At 43.0% G+C, this 16108-nt stretch overlaps 2 protein-coding genes across 2 annotated transcripts in view; one reads left to right on the plus strand and one right to left on the minus strand.

Annotated features, from left to right (window-relative positions):
• LOC311013480 (complexin-2) overlaps positions 1-16108 on the minus strand; it is a 656754-nt gene that overhangs the window by 135413 nt on the left and 505233 nt on the right. The window lies entirely within an intron of this gene.
• The window catches only part of tgfbi (transforming growth factor, beta-induced), a 27606-nt gene continuing 11672 nt past the window's right edge, over positions 175-16108 (plus strand). The window contains exons 1-4 of the mRNA XM_084009341.1: positions 175-394; positions 1380-1478; positions 15142-15206; positions 15843-16000. Coding sequence (XP_083865467.1) covers positions 282-394; positions 1380-1478; positions 15142-15206; positions 15843-16000 — 435 coding nt within the window. The 5' untranslated portion in view covers positions 175-281. The remainder of the gene's footprint in view (positions 395-1379; positions 1479-15141; positions 15207-15842; positions 16001-16108) is intronic.

A 16108-nucleotide genomic window follows, 5' to 3' on the forward strand; every position in this document is an offset into this window, starting at 1 on the left:
GAACTGATCCCTTCAAACACTTAACCTGATGATGCTTCAGAGACTTTTGACTGAATGGAAGGAGTTCACTTCTTCGGTGTCCGGCCAGCTCCTCCTCCTCCTCCTCCTCCCCCTCCTCCTCGTCCTCGTCCTCCTCCTCTGGTTTAAAAGTCTCTCCCCTCCTGGATCCTAGAGACTGCGGAGGATAAGAAGAAGAGGAAGAAGAAGAAAGAGGAGTTGGAGAAGAGAAGGCAGAATAAAGAACCAGAAGACGACGTGTAGGATTCCGGCTCCCGTTAACGATGAACGCGTGTGTGCTGGTTCTGGGTCTGTCCCTGGTTCTGACCGTGTGTGTTGCCCGGTCTCCGTACCAGGCGGTCCTGCAGCACAGCCGGATCCGAGGCCGGTCGCAGGGGTGAGTTACCCGAGCTGAGCCGAGCCGAGCCGGGTTTAAAGTTACCGTAGAGAGTCTGGAATGTCATCGTTGTGTTGGTTTTATTATTACGTTCATTTCCTTCATACTAACGCCTTCAAGGAACGAGCTCATAATCTTATCTAATAATATTTATTCTCGTTTGAATATGATGCTCAGTGACTTTATTAAACTGTTAGGGTTGTTTTATTATTACATGCATTTCTTTCATAATAGCGGTTTTAGAATGAGTTCATCATAATTTATGATAATAATCGTTTTAATATGTAAATGATGCTTAGCGACTTTATTCAACATTATGGCTGTTTTATTATCACATTAATTTCCTTACAGTCAACTATCAATATGTATCTCCTATTTTTATAATAATAATAATATAACCTGTAGATTCCTGTTGCTGTTGTTGATATGAACAGTCAAATAATACATAATTTTAAGATATATATATATATGAAAAGTTGTGATTAGCCTTTGAACTTTGATCATTTCCATATCCGATCATTTATGTGTTTATGCTATGAAATGATCATATTAGTAATAATCAGGGTGATCAGGCTTTGTAGAGTTACTAAACCTGAGCTCAGGTTAATATGATGAATCATGAACAGGAACATTGGTTATATTAATAACCCCTATTAATGAGAGATGTTTATTGTTTTGTGTGTTAACTTCATGTGATGTTCTAATGTAGTTGTAGTGATAGAATCCATGTTAATGTCCAGTCTTCCTTATCAATAATAGAACTTCATAAGTTTACAGTAATAATAATTCACTTCTGATTTATTATAAAACATGTATTTACTTGTTTAATCTCCTGCATTTTAAATTCTGACCCTCAAACAAGGGTAAATTCATGAATGAATGAAGAGATTTTATCTCACCCCAGTTTTTATGCTCATGTTTCTATATTCATGTTCAGATCATTAAAGTCATCATTGTCTCATGTTTCTGATCTCTTGTCTTTCAGACCAAACGTTTGTGCGATGCAGCAGCTTAAAGGCACCAATAAGAAATATTTCACCAACTGCAAACAGTGGTACCATCGCAAGATCTGTGGGAAACCTACGTGAGTCCGTCTGGAAAATACCAGTCCAATTTCATGTTTCATTTCTTGCTCTCGTGATAGCTCCAGAAAAATATTGAAAATAAGAAAAAGCTAGTTTGGATTGAAAATGTCATTATTTTTCCAGGTTGATGTTGAACTGAGTTGAGGTTTGCGTCTGCAGTTTGACTTGAGTCCTGCTGGACACACTGCGTTTGTGTTGGTGGACAGAGGAATGTCTCTCCAGAGGTGTCCTCACCTCTTCTTTAACCTCGGGAGAAGAAAATACCCTCCAGTGTCAGTTTACCACAATATGTTGACAGGGTCACTTAAAGGACACGTACGACAGTTTGTACTCCTCCGAAGTGTTTCATGTCTTCATAGTAAAGTCCTGATGATTGTAAAGCTTTCTGCTGCAGAGCTCGTCTTCTATTAGCAGAACAAACGAAGAAGACTGTACAGTGGACATGGATGTTAATGGTGGAGGTTTTTAAATCTGCTTTGGGAAGTGTAGTGATGTCTGTTTGCTGTGATGTTGAACAGGAAATTCTGATTCAAAACTATTTGTGTTAAAGGTTGAAGAGCCGGTGGTGCTTGTGACAAACTCTGACATCTGAGATTTGACACTTAATTCCTGATCAACTATATTACGTTCCCATACAACTAAACCACACTTTCAATTTTTCCAGACCAATCGGTCTCAGTTTTAAACATGAGATTAATGAACAAAACGACACAAAACACACTTAAAAACTACATGGTTATGTTTAAGTAACAAAACTACTTGATTAAGTTTAGAAACATCATGGATTAAAATGAAATGAAAACAAAAACATGACTAAACTACTTGCAAGCATCAGTCTCCTGGTGGAAGTCCTGTGTTTTTTTAGCCATCCACCACCCAGACCTCCTCCCTATGTGGACTCCCACAGACTCCTGTGAAACTCATTTGTGATACGTCATCAGCAAACGTAATCCATGACAAAATACCTTTCCCTCCACAAGAAATTCACAATGTAGCTTAGTTGTGAGGGGCCGTGACTTTAGGAGACAGGGTTGCAGCATCTTAGTACAATAATGAGTAAAAATGATCCTCGTTATCACCTCCATCAGCTGAAATGTCAACGATGAAGTAGTCCCTATAGAGATATGAAACCAAACGTGAGAGAGAAATCTGCGGCTTGTAAAGAATGTTCATCAGAGAAAACAAAAATAGTCTCCAAATTTAAACATCAATTTTCCATTTCTTTTGTGTTGCCAAGTATTACTTTCAAAATAAGTTAAGCAACAAAACCAACGTTAGGTTTGGACAAAATAAATACATTTTGTGAATGTTTCACAAACTGCTGTGAGACCCTGTTGTGCAGAACGGTCTAGGGTGGATTTTAGTTTGTGTCAGAGCCCTTCAGTCCGTCTAGACGCTTTAACTTGTGCCTGCATATACTTTAACTGCAGTACAGCTGTGAATGCAGTACTCTGATACTGGCTGAAGTAGAGTCTGATGCTTTCAGACTCCAGTGAGAGAAACAAAGAGACTTCAGTCAGACTGAAAGAAAACACACACACACACATTATTAATGAGGCCCTAGCAGCAGTGGACCAGCTGTGTCGCAGATCTCACTCCGCATGAGCTGAGCAGGAATATAGTGTGTGTGTGCGTGTGTGTGTGTGTGTGTGACTGGCAGTAAAACGTTCCTCTTGTAAATGTGATAATCACCTGAACTCTTCCAGTCTGCTCTCACGGCGTCTTTCTTCACACACCTCCCTATCACCCTGATGAAACACACACACGTGTGTGTGTGTGTGTGTGTGTGTGTGTGTGTGTGTGAGTGTTTGTCGTGTGTGATTGAACTTTCTCAAACTCTTCCATTAACACATTGTTGAGTAATTCACAAAGCTGTGAACATGACAGAGAGGACAGAACCTCAACATGTAGTAGGCATGTCTGAACCATAGAAATAGAAGAAGTAGAACTGACATTGAACAGTTTTCAGTGGTTATTTGACGACACAAGAAAGTAGCCCCTTTTAGACGGCCTTTTCCTTGCGGAAGGGGGTAACAGAATATTCCGCCTCTGAGACGCCAACGGAGGTCGTCACAGAGCCGCATCAGAAGAGAGACGAGGCGATACGGCGTTCTATCTAAACGCTCCGAGCACCAGAGGAGGAAAAGACGTAGTGAAGATGTGTTACCAGGGCGACACGCCACCGTCATCTTTAACAAGCTCAAAGCGTAGATCCAAAGAAGATAAAACACCGTAGTTGCTCGTAAGAGGCCGCCGTTATACACATCAACATGATTAAGATGCAGCAACTTCACTTGTTGAAGAGTCGTGTAAATATGCGAGAAGAGCAAAAGTTCAACTTTCTTAGTTGTTTTGATGCATTGATTTAATCAGATTTCTGACGCTCATTGAATACGTCACGTGGCCGATGAGGCCGTGGGTAAGCTAGTTTTAAAGGTTGTTAGGCAGATATGTAGCTATGTAGCTATTTGAGCAGTTAGATAGGTAGTTAGATACGTATGTAGTTTGCTAGGTAGGTAGTTAGGTAGATTAGTAGGTAGTTAGGTAGCAGTGTAGATATGTAGCTAGTTAGCTTGGTAGAATTTAGTCAGTTAAGGTACCTAGTTAGATAATTTGTAAGCTAGGTAGATAGTTAACTAGGCAGCTCGAGAGCTAGTTAGCTGAGTATCTTGTACTTCTCCAGCAGGGAGTGAGGCAGAGGGACTGACCCAGCGTTGCCGCTTTTCAGTAGCATCATTCATTGTCTTTTTGTCTAACCAGTGATTGACAGAATTAGTCAGCTAGCTGGCTGGGCAGCTGTCCTTGCTAATTCCACTGCTTTAATGGTACACTTCTTATAAAACACCACTTGACAATACTAATTGTTAGTTGTTTACTACGGTGCGATAAGCGTGTGTGGATGAATCATTAAGTTGTTAAATTTCACTTATTTTTTCCGTCTCTCTATCCTTCGAAACGTGACAACTCCACTGATAGGCGTACTCTAACCACCACGTACCGCCAGTTGGTTTACTTTCAAGTGTCCCAATGGTCGCTATGGCAATGGTACACATAAAAATGGCTGGTGGTCCGACCATCTCGCTACGTTGATTTAAATGGGAATGTTTGTTCTATTCCTTTTTATTTATATGGTCTGTATGATAAAGCTATAGCCAGCAAATAGCTTAGTTAAGAGTGTAAACGGTTAAAACAGTTAGCTCTGATGAACATGTTATATCTGGATGAACATGTTATCTGGTTTGTTTCATCTGGACAAGAAGAGTAAAAATGACAAGTTGGAGATTTATTGATATATTCCTGTGACATACATCCCCGAATAAAATGAGGGTTCATGTCCTGACATCGGTAGGGAGTTCGTTCCACCACTGAGGCGCCAGAACAGAGAAGAGTTTACCAGCCGGCCAGCTGAAGTAGTCAGGCGTGTGGTTTGACCAGTGTTTGGAGGTAGATGGGTGCCCACCCATTCTATCCGTGATATGAAATTTAAACTTTCCACTTTGCCTCTACATTGAACGTCTTGGACACGACAGCAAAGTACAATATTTTAAACGTCAAGAGATTCATAGCCTTGAGATTTTCTTTTGTATAGATACTGGCTTTTTCCACCAAATATAACAGATGTCCGTCCATTTAGTTGAATTTATACAGTGAGTACGGCTCAGTTGGAAACGTTGCACAAACTTACCACATTGATAATTCTTAGCTTATTAATGATTTCTGTACGAAAACAAGTCTGATAATCAGAGAAGGATCTAGCTGGTCCATATTCTTTGCAATTTTTGTGCTCACATGTGACAGTTCCACACATATCAGTAGCTGACACCCGGTTGCCACCCCCCCCCCCCCCCCCCCCCCTCAATATACATAATCTGCTGAGTCTAGGTCTATATCCGACCTGTGTATTTGGTTTCTATGGAAACAGCTGCTTCAGCGTTTTAACAGTCAAAGTGATTCATCTGTCATCAGGACTGCATAGTGAAGGATGTATTGAGGGCTGCTGGTCGAACAGGGTCCGGTTGTCTGTCTGTTGGCAGCTATCATCAAACAGTGAAAAGTGTCTGCAGCACCTTTGAGAGTTTTTAACTTACATATCCCTTCATGTGTTTCAGGCTGCCTGAAAATGTGCAGTAGCTTGTGTATTTGTCCACATATTTCTGTGTGTTTATTAAACTCTACAGGATGTTGAACGCAGCTTTAAAAAGTTTCTCACAAATAGATTCTTTCAGCTCAGCAAATTGGAAAAAAAAGAGGAAGTGAGAGTTTCTGTCGGAAGTGAATCTGCAAATCCACACACACACACACACACACACACACACACACACACACACACACACACACACACACACACACACACACGCACACACTGTGATAGTTAAAGTAGATGTTTGAGTCCTGTGTTTGTGTGTCAGTGTGTTTCTGTGGAGAAGGCTGCAGGTCAGAGGGCAGCAGAAGGAAGACTCATAACTTTCCTCATAACTCACAGGCTTGACAACTCCCCTGAGACCTCCAAGTCCCCCCCCCCCCCCCCCCCATCCTAAAACTAACTTCTGTCAGCAGAAATGTTCAACAACAAACCTCAGTGTCTCTCTGACAGAATCACTTCATTCAGTAGATGTTACAGTAACTTCTAGACTTAAGTAGCTACTGTTTATTCTTCAAGCATCTTGCCAGCAACTCAGGGTTCACAGGGTCCTAGATTGGGGACTCTGATCAAGTCTTATAGTGTGTCTCCACCGCTGTCTTACACTTGATATTTTGAGTGCTTTCACACTGACAGTAGTGTAGTCAGCAGGAACTATGGTGTACTCATAACCAGACCAGGCAGCAACCTCTGGTTCTGAAAAGTGAGACTCAGGCTAGCTTTACATGACAACACTCTGAAAACAAACCGCAAGTGGCGTTGCGTTCCCACTTTTTATTCTGCGTTTAAACTAGCGTCTTTGGGTGGAAATCTGCACACGGTGACGCAAAAGTGTGTGAAATTTGATGTAGTAAGCATGCCAGGTAGCTAGGTGGTAGTGTTGTCACGATACCAACATGTTGGTACCGTTACCGGTACCAACATGTGTTTCGGTACTTTTCGATACTTTTCGATACTTTTTCAAATAAAAAGAAAACGCAAAAAATGTCATTACTGACTTTATTTTAATAGAAAATCTTAGAACAATAACATATTAATCAGCAAATAAAATACCACAAAGACAAGCTTTTCTAATGCACACAATTTTAAAAATGTGAAAATATAAATACAATTATATAATATAAAATATAATAATATAAATAAACCAGCTCTATTTGTTTTCTTCCAGAGCTACTTTTGTTAAGAGTGAAGGGCGATGGCGCTTGCTTTTAGCACTGAATGTGGTTTTTTTTCCTGAGTAAATGACCTGTCGTTCCCTGAGCTCAGTGTGCAGGTCTGGGTGCTGGTCCTTTAAGTCGGAGGTGTTTCCGCCGTTAGCCATGCATGTTTTAAACGCCGTTTACACAGTGGTGCATCGGCGTTAACTGCCTCGCCTTGCGCATTTGTTTTAAGCTAAAGTACTGCCATATCGCACTTCGCGGCGCTGGTTTGTCCGCAAGTTGCGGCGTGGTGACGGTTGCAGCAGCCAGTCTCCTCTCCGTGCTTCGCTCGCTCGCGCTCTCTTTCTCTCTCGCGCTCTCCAAGCTTTCCTCCTGCTCCGTTTGTTGCTCCAGTCCACGCTGCTCGCTAACTTGCCAACTGTTTCCTCCGGCTTGCTTGCTTTTTCTTTTTATCTCCCCAAGCTGCGGCTCGCTCCTCGTCCTCTCAGCTGTTACAACGCAGTGACGTCACGCGGCGAGTTCGCCGCGCTGTTGCGGGCGCTGCCGGCGGCGCTGCAAGTACCGGTCCCGTCCAAATGCAATACAGTACCGTTTTAAATGCCTCAGTACCCCGGTACCAAATTAGTACCGGTATACCGTGCAACCCTACTAGGTGGTAAACACCTGAGCCTTCCTTCTACTTCTCTCCTTAGCTTGGACATTCAGGGAGAACCTGTGGTTCCTATTTATGTAATCCATGGTGTTGACGGCTGGCTGATTTATGTCAATGTGTCCCGTCTACTGCTCCCAAACATTGGGGCATCCATGATCCGGACACAAGTTCCTCTGCCTCGGGCACAGTAAATGGAAACCGGATGTATTTCGGACCGAGGTGGACGTTTGTCTGACGATGACCGACACAGTCGGCCGTGATAAGCCAAAGGTGTTTTCCTTAGACATCCCTCCTCACTTCAATAATATAAAGTACACGCTACCTTTTTCAGGACCCATGTTAGTTATTTCGCCCTCTATGTATGGGCGAAGTTCCTCACTCAAGGCGACAAGCGGATCTTTGGACATGCAAAAGTTTTAACGCCATGCTCTGTTGTCAACTTCTCCTTGAACAAAGGCGAAGTTCTTTGGACTGGTTCAATGGACTGGTTCTTCCGCCCGGGTCTTATCCATAGCTGTATGGACAAATTGCTTCTGACAAATTGGTGCATCAAACAAATTGCCAGAGGTAATTAATGCGCCTTCTCTGTTCTGTTATATTATCTGTCATTACTCGGCTTATTTGCTGAAATGACTCCTGAATGGATATCAGAGCAGCAAGGGCAACTTGAATGTCTGACTGACGGAAATAATCTGACATATTTGTTGTTGTTTGGCTGTACTGCACATGGATGTGACGTCAACACGTACGTGATGACAGCCAGCGTGAGCAGCTCAGAGCACACTTTTGCATTTTCAACCCTTTAGACGGGAACGCGACGGTCGAGTGTTTGTAAGATTTCCACTCTGGAGTGTGGCTTCATTTTTTGCGTTTTTAAGCCCCAAAAATTCCATCGAAAGGCATATCTGATAAAATATTTTGTCAGTTTCACCTGGGAGCTTTGTTGTGTAAAGCCAGCCTCAGACTACTTTAACACTTAGCTGTAAAGTTGACCTTGAATTATGGACAGCGGCGGTGCCAGGGTGGGGCTTGGTTGGGCTATAGTCCCATCGAGAATTGTGTTAGCCCTACCATTAGCCCTACCATAAAACCACCAAGAAAAAAACAACAACTAAATTACCAAGAAAAGTGCGGAGTCCAACAGTACCACCACGTCACGTCGTAACGGCATTCAGGCAGCTGCGATGACAACTGTCACTGATCTGGGTTCATTAACAGACTGTACTGTCCGTACGTCAACGTCACTCATGTGAGCCCGCTTTTAGTGTATGCTCGACACAGAGACAGTAGGCTACTAGTTTGTAAGCTATCTGGCTCTAGCAGTTAGCGTTAGCAGCTTATAGTCACTCACGTTAAGTTAACGTTAGTAAGCTGGTCAAAATTTATCATGGATAAATTTGTTTTTAAACGTCGTCGGACGGAACAACAGATGGCGGTGGCGGGCGTGTTGGATAAAACTACGGACGCACCATTGACACCTGCAGGGGAAGATGACCACTCGGGTCCCGGCTGTTAACGTAACTATTCACGTTTCGCTGTCTCTGTCTCTCTCTCTCACTGTGTGCGTGTTTATAGCTGTGGGAGGGTGTTGTCAGCGGCGCCGGCAGGATTCAATTTCAATGTACGCACAGAAACGGCAAATACAACAACAAATGGAAAAATCTAATGTTTTCAGTATCAGTGAAATCAGTAGCGTATATCATGGTGATAGGCCCCGGTGCAAATAGTTTTTTGTGCCCTCCATCCCCGCCCTAAACACAAGCACACGCTTGTGAGCACTCCACGCACGCACACACACGCTTGGACACACACGCACAGTACGGTATGATAACTCTCCCGGCCCGGGGAGAGAGACATGCATTGGCTCGGCCCACAGTGCTCAGCAGCAGAGAGGTGACGAGACTAGAGCCGAGCTGTATTGTGTAGTGGAGAGGGTCCAACACACTCTATGCGCAATTGCGCACACACACGCGATCGTCCTCTCAAATGCGGCTGCGTCTCTCCAGGTCACTGTGTGAGAGAAAGAAAAGCTCTGACTTGCTTGGGCAGAAGTTGTTTGGTGTCACCCGCTGATTTTTTCACCTTCAAAAAAAGTACGCACAGTGCGTACAGGATTCCTGCTTGCGGCGCCACTGGGTGTTGTTATATATTCACATTGAAATTCTGGCATTGATTTGAGCCCCACCGCCATATGAGTTAGCCCCACCGTAGTTGAACCAGAAAAAATACTCTGGCGCCGCCACTGATTATGGAAGCTTACTTTGTTAACAGCTTCACACCAGGAGCCATCGTTGGGGTAGCCAAGATGGCGTACAGGTACTTGCCACCTCACATAAAAGAGCAGGAGCATACAAGCAAGTACAAGTAACATCGCATTCATTGCTCAGTTTTATGTCACACAAGCAGATATTTTGGTAGGCAGTAATCGCAGTTAAATGTTGGCGGTATCTTACCATGAAAAAGAGGATAAGTGGTGAAATGTTAGGTAGGTGCACAAAAGCCATGTTCAATTTGAGACGCTACCCTCTTGAAATTCACGCACAATGCAAGTGCTGTACACTTTGTACTACATGGAGGTGTACTAACAAGTATCCGAATAGAAACATGGGCTGTTCAGACTGTACCTTTCCATCGACGGACCTCATTGACTTTGCACGTGCTTGCATCACGTTATGCCGAAATGAATTGCGGGTCCGCTCCGGAGAAAGAAAAAAAAACATTTTCAACTTTTCAGGCGTTGACAGATCCGTCATGCAAATATATGCAAATAAACTACTCTGATGTTGGCCAATAAAATCGCCGTTTTGGTACGACCGGGTAAAGCACATATAAAAAGCCGATTTAAACAAAACATCGAGGAAAGGTTAATCATTGCAATTAATCATTACGATCAGTTCCTTTGTTTATATGCAGGGACCGAATTATAACGGGATCCATTTTGCAATATAATAATGATTTCAATGGCTGCTGGCTGCGTCTGCAAAGGCAACTCCCCCATGCACCAGATACGCCTTCCCTCGTCCGGCACTGGTCTGTCAACGGAAAGGTGCAGTCTGAACGCACCCTCAGAGTTCAGGGTCCCCAGTCTAGTACCCTGATGAACACAGACAGTCGATATACTGGAAGATTCATTTATATAATTTCAATGTATTTTTTTATTTACATGGTTGTCTGTGCTTCAGAATATTAAGCAGACCTTCCTGGATTTTTTTTTTTTTAAGTAATTTTTTGGGGACATTTTTGCCTTTTATTGAGAGAGAGAGAGCAAGAGTGAAAGGGGGGAGATGGAGACGACATTGCAGAAAGGGCCGCCGGTCAGAGTCGAACCCCGGGCCACTGCGGTGAGGACTTCAGCCTCGATATGTGGGTGAGGTACTCTACCACTGAGCCATCCTGGCACCTCTAGGTGTTCAACGTTTAATCCCAGTTTAATCTACGGGTGACGTGGTGCATTCAAAGATCAACACAGTAGAATATTACAACCTGTGCTAGGTACTTTCTTTGTTCTTAGTTTAGTTTTGTGTCTCTTGTCTTCTGTCCATCTGTCTGTCTTTATAGAAAGACTTTATTCTTTGTCCAACACATTACACAATGTCTCTGTGAATGTCATTTAGCCTTCTTTAGTTTGGTAGCAGCTTCGTGTTTGACTGACAGACTGCAGTAAAAGGTGTATTTTTCTCTGCTGGATGTTTCTGGAACGTTTCTTTCCAGCAGCTTCGACCTCGCCGGCTGAATTACTGCGACCTCGCTCTGTTTGTTTTGTCAGAAATCCATGGCGGCCATCTTTGTTTATGTGAAGACCAAACGGGAGTCGAGTTTCCATCTGGTTTGATAATCAGTCCAATGTGTGTGCCAACACACACACACACACATGCAAGCAAGCACATGCATGCACATACACACACACGTGCACACAAATACACATATCAGTAGCTGATCTCCATCTGTTTACATTTTACTGCTGCGTGATCAGAGGTTGCAGCAGATCTGGACATTTTCCTTCTTCTGTCTCCAGACGATAAATTAGATTTCATTAAAGAAGCTGCTGAGACACTGAGACATTGAGTGATTAAGACACTGAGACACTGAGACATTGATTGACCTGTGTTTTTGAGAGACTGACACACAGAGACCCAGAAACACTACGACACAGAGAGACTTCTAAGAGAAACTGAGGGATAGAGACTGAGACACAGAGACACTGAATGAATGAGAAACTGAGAGAATAACACACTGAGAGACTGAGACAGGAACACTGAGAGACAGACACAGAGGGACGTAGACTCTCAGAGACTGAGAAATTGAGACAACCCATCCAGTTAAAGTAGAGACATTGATTCTTACATCTTGTCTTCTTGCTTTACTTTTGAGTAGTCAGCTTGGTTTTGCAGATCTAGTGGTTTACTGGTCTTATGTTCTACTGGTCTGGCGTTCTAATGGTCTGCTGATGTGGTAGTCTGGTGGTCTGATCGTCTGGTGGTTTAGTGGTCTGGCTGTTCTGATGGTTTGGTGGTAGGGGGGATAACCAGAAACCCTGACCTTTATCCAGTGTCACAGACTTTACTTTGCTCAAAACCACCTCTGCATCTTGTCATGGATCTCTCTTTAGTCATAGATATAATCCATATTCTTGTCATATTCGGTAACTCTGGAGGGGATTTGTTTGGGGGTTTTTGTCAGAATCATTGACTTCTCCTTGAAATATAATAATTATTTTTACACAGTGTAATTTTTTTTTGTGAAATTTGAAGTAGCTGCATTTATTACAGGGATGACAATAAACATACATGTCTCTCTGGTTATATTTAAAGTTTAAAGATGAAACCTGTGGCATTGCCAATATTGTAAAATGATTTCAACAAGTCAAGACAGATACCAGAATGAATATTAAAACCTGCTGATTTCTATGTGATCTTCTAGTATTCATGCTCATAAAACATTATGACATTCATTAACTCATTGACAGCCAGTCACATAAAACTCTCTTCCTGTCTGAGGCTCTGTGACATTTTATTTTGTAGGAGTGATCAAGCTGTGAGGAGCCTGGTGGAGGCTCCTGGTGGTTTAGTGTTTTTCCTGGCGGTGCTTGTCTGATCTGGCTGCACATTCTTCTTCTCTCTAAGGAAATGAGCTTTATGACGGCAGGCGGCTGAACCACATTTATTATGGAAATCTCTACAGGAAGTCATGAAGGGCTCAGCCCGCCTTCCATGCTTCATTACAGTCCACATGTGACAAATCTTCCTGGAACACAACGCTATGAAACGCATATATCTACAGAGAAATTGAAACAAGTTCTAGAAGTATTTTCACACCAAACCAGTGTTCATTCTGAAACCTGATTTATGTTAGTTTTAATCAATAAAACTACAAACATTGTAGTCAGTTTTCTTTTTAATTTTGTATGTCCTCTAAGCATTTTGGTGTCTCCTTCTTTGGGTGTACAGGTCTGGTGGTTTGGTGGTCTGCTGTTCTACCTGGTCTGTTTTCTACTGATCTGGTTCTCTGCTAGTCTGGTGGTTTTCTGGCCTGGTGGTCTAGTTAGTGCTGTGGTGGTTTGCTGGTGTGGTGGTCTACCTGGTGTGCTTTTCTACTGGTCTGGTGGTCTGCTTGTCTGGTGGTTTACAGGTCTACTGATCTGGTAGCTTGACCTGCTTGTTGCAGAGGGACCTTGGTAGATGGAAGAATCTCCAAACCCTTTGCTTCCTCCACTGAGCTGGTCCCCCACCTAAACCAGCTCTGACTTCTCCCACGTCTCTCTGTTCCGGTTCTCTCCTCAGTCAGTGATTCTAATTCAAGACGCTTCCCGTCAAACAGCAAACCTCTCCATAAACAGATTTTGGTATTGGCAGCGTTCTGGTTTCTGTTGCTTTGATCATTCACGTTGGTGCAGGATTTGGTTGAATACAGGAAGACAGTCCGTAGTTGTCTCCATGTTTGTTGTGTACAGGTACCATAGTTACGGCTGTCTCCTATTTGTTGTGTACAGGTACCATAGTTACTACTGTCTCCATGTTTGTTGGATACAGGTACCATAGTTACAGCTGTCTCCATGTTTGTTGTGTACAGGTACCATAGTTACTACTGTCTCCATGTTTGTTGTGTACAGGTACCATAGTTATTACTATCTCCATGTTTGTTGTGTACAGGTACCATAGTTACTACTGTCTCCATGTTTGTTGTGTACAGGTACCATAGTTACTACTGTCTCCATGTTTGTTGTGTACAGGTACCATAGTTACTACTGTCTCCATGTTTGTTGGATACAGGTACCATAGTTACAGCTGTCTCCATGTTTGTTGGGTACAGGTACCATAGTTACGACTGTCTCCATGTTTGTTGTGTACAGGTACCATAGTTACTACTGTCTCCATGTTTGTTGGATACAGGTACCATAGTTACAGCTGTCTCCATGTTTGTTGTGTACAGGTACCATAGTTACTACTGTCTCCATGTTTGTTGGGTACAGGTACCATAGTTACGACTGTCTCCATGTTTGTTGTGTACAGGTACCATAGTTACTACTGTCTCCATGTTTGTTGGATACAGGTACCATAGTTACAGCTGTCTCCATGTTTGTTGTGTACAGGTACCATAGTTACTACTGTCTCCATGTTTGTTGGATACAGGTACCATAGTTACAGCTGTCTCCATGTTTGTTGTGTACAGGTACCATAGTTACTACTGTCTCCATGTTTGTTGTGTACAGGTACCATAGTTATTACTATCTCCATGTTTGTTGTGTACAGGTACCATAGTTACTACTGTCTCCATGTTTGTTGTGTACAGGTACCATAGTTATTACTATCTCCATGTTTGTTGGGTACAGGTACCATAGTTACTACTGTCTCCATGTTTGTTGTGTACAGGTACCATAGTTATTACTATCTCCATGTTTGTTGGGTACAGGTACCATAGTTACGACTGTCTCCATGTTTGTTGTGTACAGGTACCATAGTTACTACTGTCTCCATGTTTGTTGTGTACACGTACCATAGTTACAATTCCCCATTCTTTGTTGTGTACATTAAAGATGGCCAACTGACAATAATATCCAGCCTCTGGAAGAGACATATTGGCAGCTGGAGGAAACTGTTGGACCAATCAGGAGCTGCTGCCTGTGTTTCTGATCAGAGCGGCTCCGTGAAGTTGCGATGAAGAAAACTGTTATACAGATAACATATAAGATCTGCACAACTTGAAAGTAGATTGCTGACTGGGCCTAAAAGAGGAGCAGGTCCAGAGACTCTGATCCAGGTTCAGTCCTCAGAAGGATCCAGACATCCATCAAACTCTAAACAACGTTTTCCTTAGGATGAAGAAATAACATTTACTGTCATGTAAAGTAGATTAATATGGGGAGCTCTTTTTTATGATCTCATGGAAACAATTGTCACAGTCTGTTCATCAGCATTTTGTGCACATAACTTTATTACCATCATTATAGCTAGACAGGAATTTATGTGTCTCCAGAAATATTATAGAAAGGTTACAAGGTTCTCAGGTGGAATCTGAGAGTTTTATAGAGAAGGTTTTCCTCCCGAGGCTGAAATCTGTAGAACATGAAGGAACATTAGTTAAGCTGAAGGTATAAGAAGGCTGTTCAACACACATACCGAGTCCTGAACAAGAGGAAGGAGGACAGGAAGCGGAGGGTTTGATAGGTGATATGACCCTCATGTGTCTTCTTGTGTTGTTTCCTGCTGCAGGGTGATCACCTATGAGTGCTGTCCTGGTTATGAGAAGATTCCTGGAGAGAAGGGCTGTCCTGCTGGTATGACTTCTGACCTATGACCCTCGGCACTCAACACAAAATGCACACAGCATTCAGGACTCAGAACATTGAGGCTTTCTTTGCTAGTCCACGAGGAAACCGCTAAATGAATAAGAGGGAGATGCATTCATTAACAGGAAGGCATACAGCCTGTTCATCCTTTCAGCTGACAGTGATCGGACAGTTCATCACGAATTGAAGAGGAAATGTTGACAAATGAGATCAAGCCATAGAAATAAAAATCACCATTCAAATCAACATGAGGGGGCCATTTTATGTGTACTGTTGCCCTTGCAAACACTGTAGCAGCCACTGAATTGAGTTGAATTACAACGTAATGCTTCATCCATACTGGGCACAGGAGGATATCAACATTTCATGTCATGATTGTGCTGCAAAACTAATTGCGATTCATGATTATATCCTGATAATCTTCGAATTATGCTTATAACTCTTAAAATGGCAGCTTTGGTGACGACAAGTCCCTTTTTACTTGTTGTTGGTTTGTCTCTCCTGTTGTTCTTAAATGTGCTATACAAATGAAGTTGACTTCATTTGACTCCACCTCACTCCCCACAGTTCTGCAGAAGGTCAGGATACCATAGCTAATGTGCGTGTGTGTGTGTGTGTGTGCAGCGCTGCCTCTGGTGAACATCTACAACACTCTGGGTGTCGTCGGTGCCTCCACCACTCAGATGTACTCTGAGCGAGCCCAGCTGAGGGAGGAGATCGAAGGTCCGGGCAGCTTCACCTTCTTCGCCCCGAGCAACGAGGCGTGGGCCGCCCTGCCGACAGTGAGCACAACCGCACACGCACCACCCCGCTGCCACAAACACTCAACAAATGTCCATTAATACGCAGCTGAAAATAGTCCCTAGCACTGGCGCCTCACAGCGAGAGGG

The sequence above is a fragment of the Eutrigla gurnardus genome (genome assembly GCF_963514095.1).
Source record: "Eutrigla gurnardus genome assembly, chromosome: 5".
Classification (NCBI taxonomy): domain Eukaryota; kingdom Metazoa; phylum Chordata; class Actinopteri; order Perciformes; family Triglidae; genus Eutrigla; species Eutrigla gurnardus.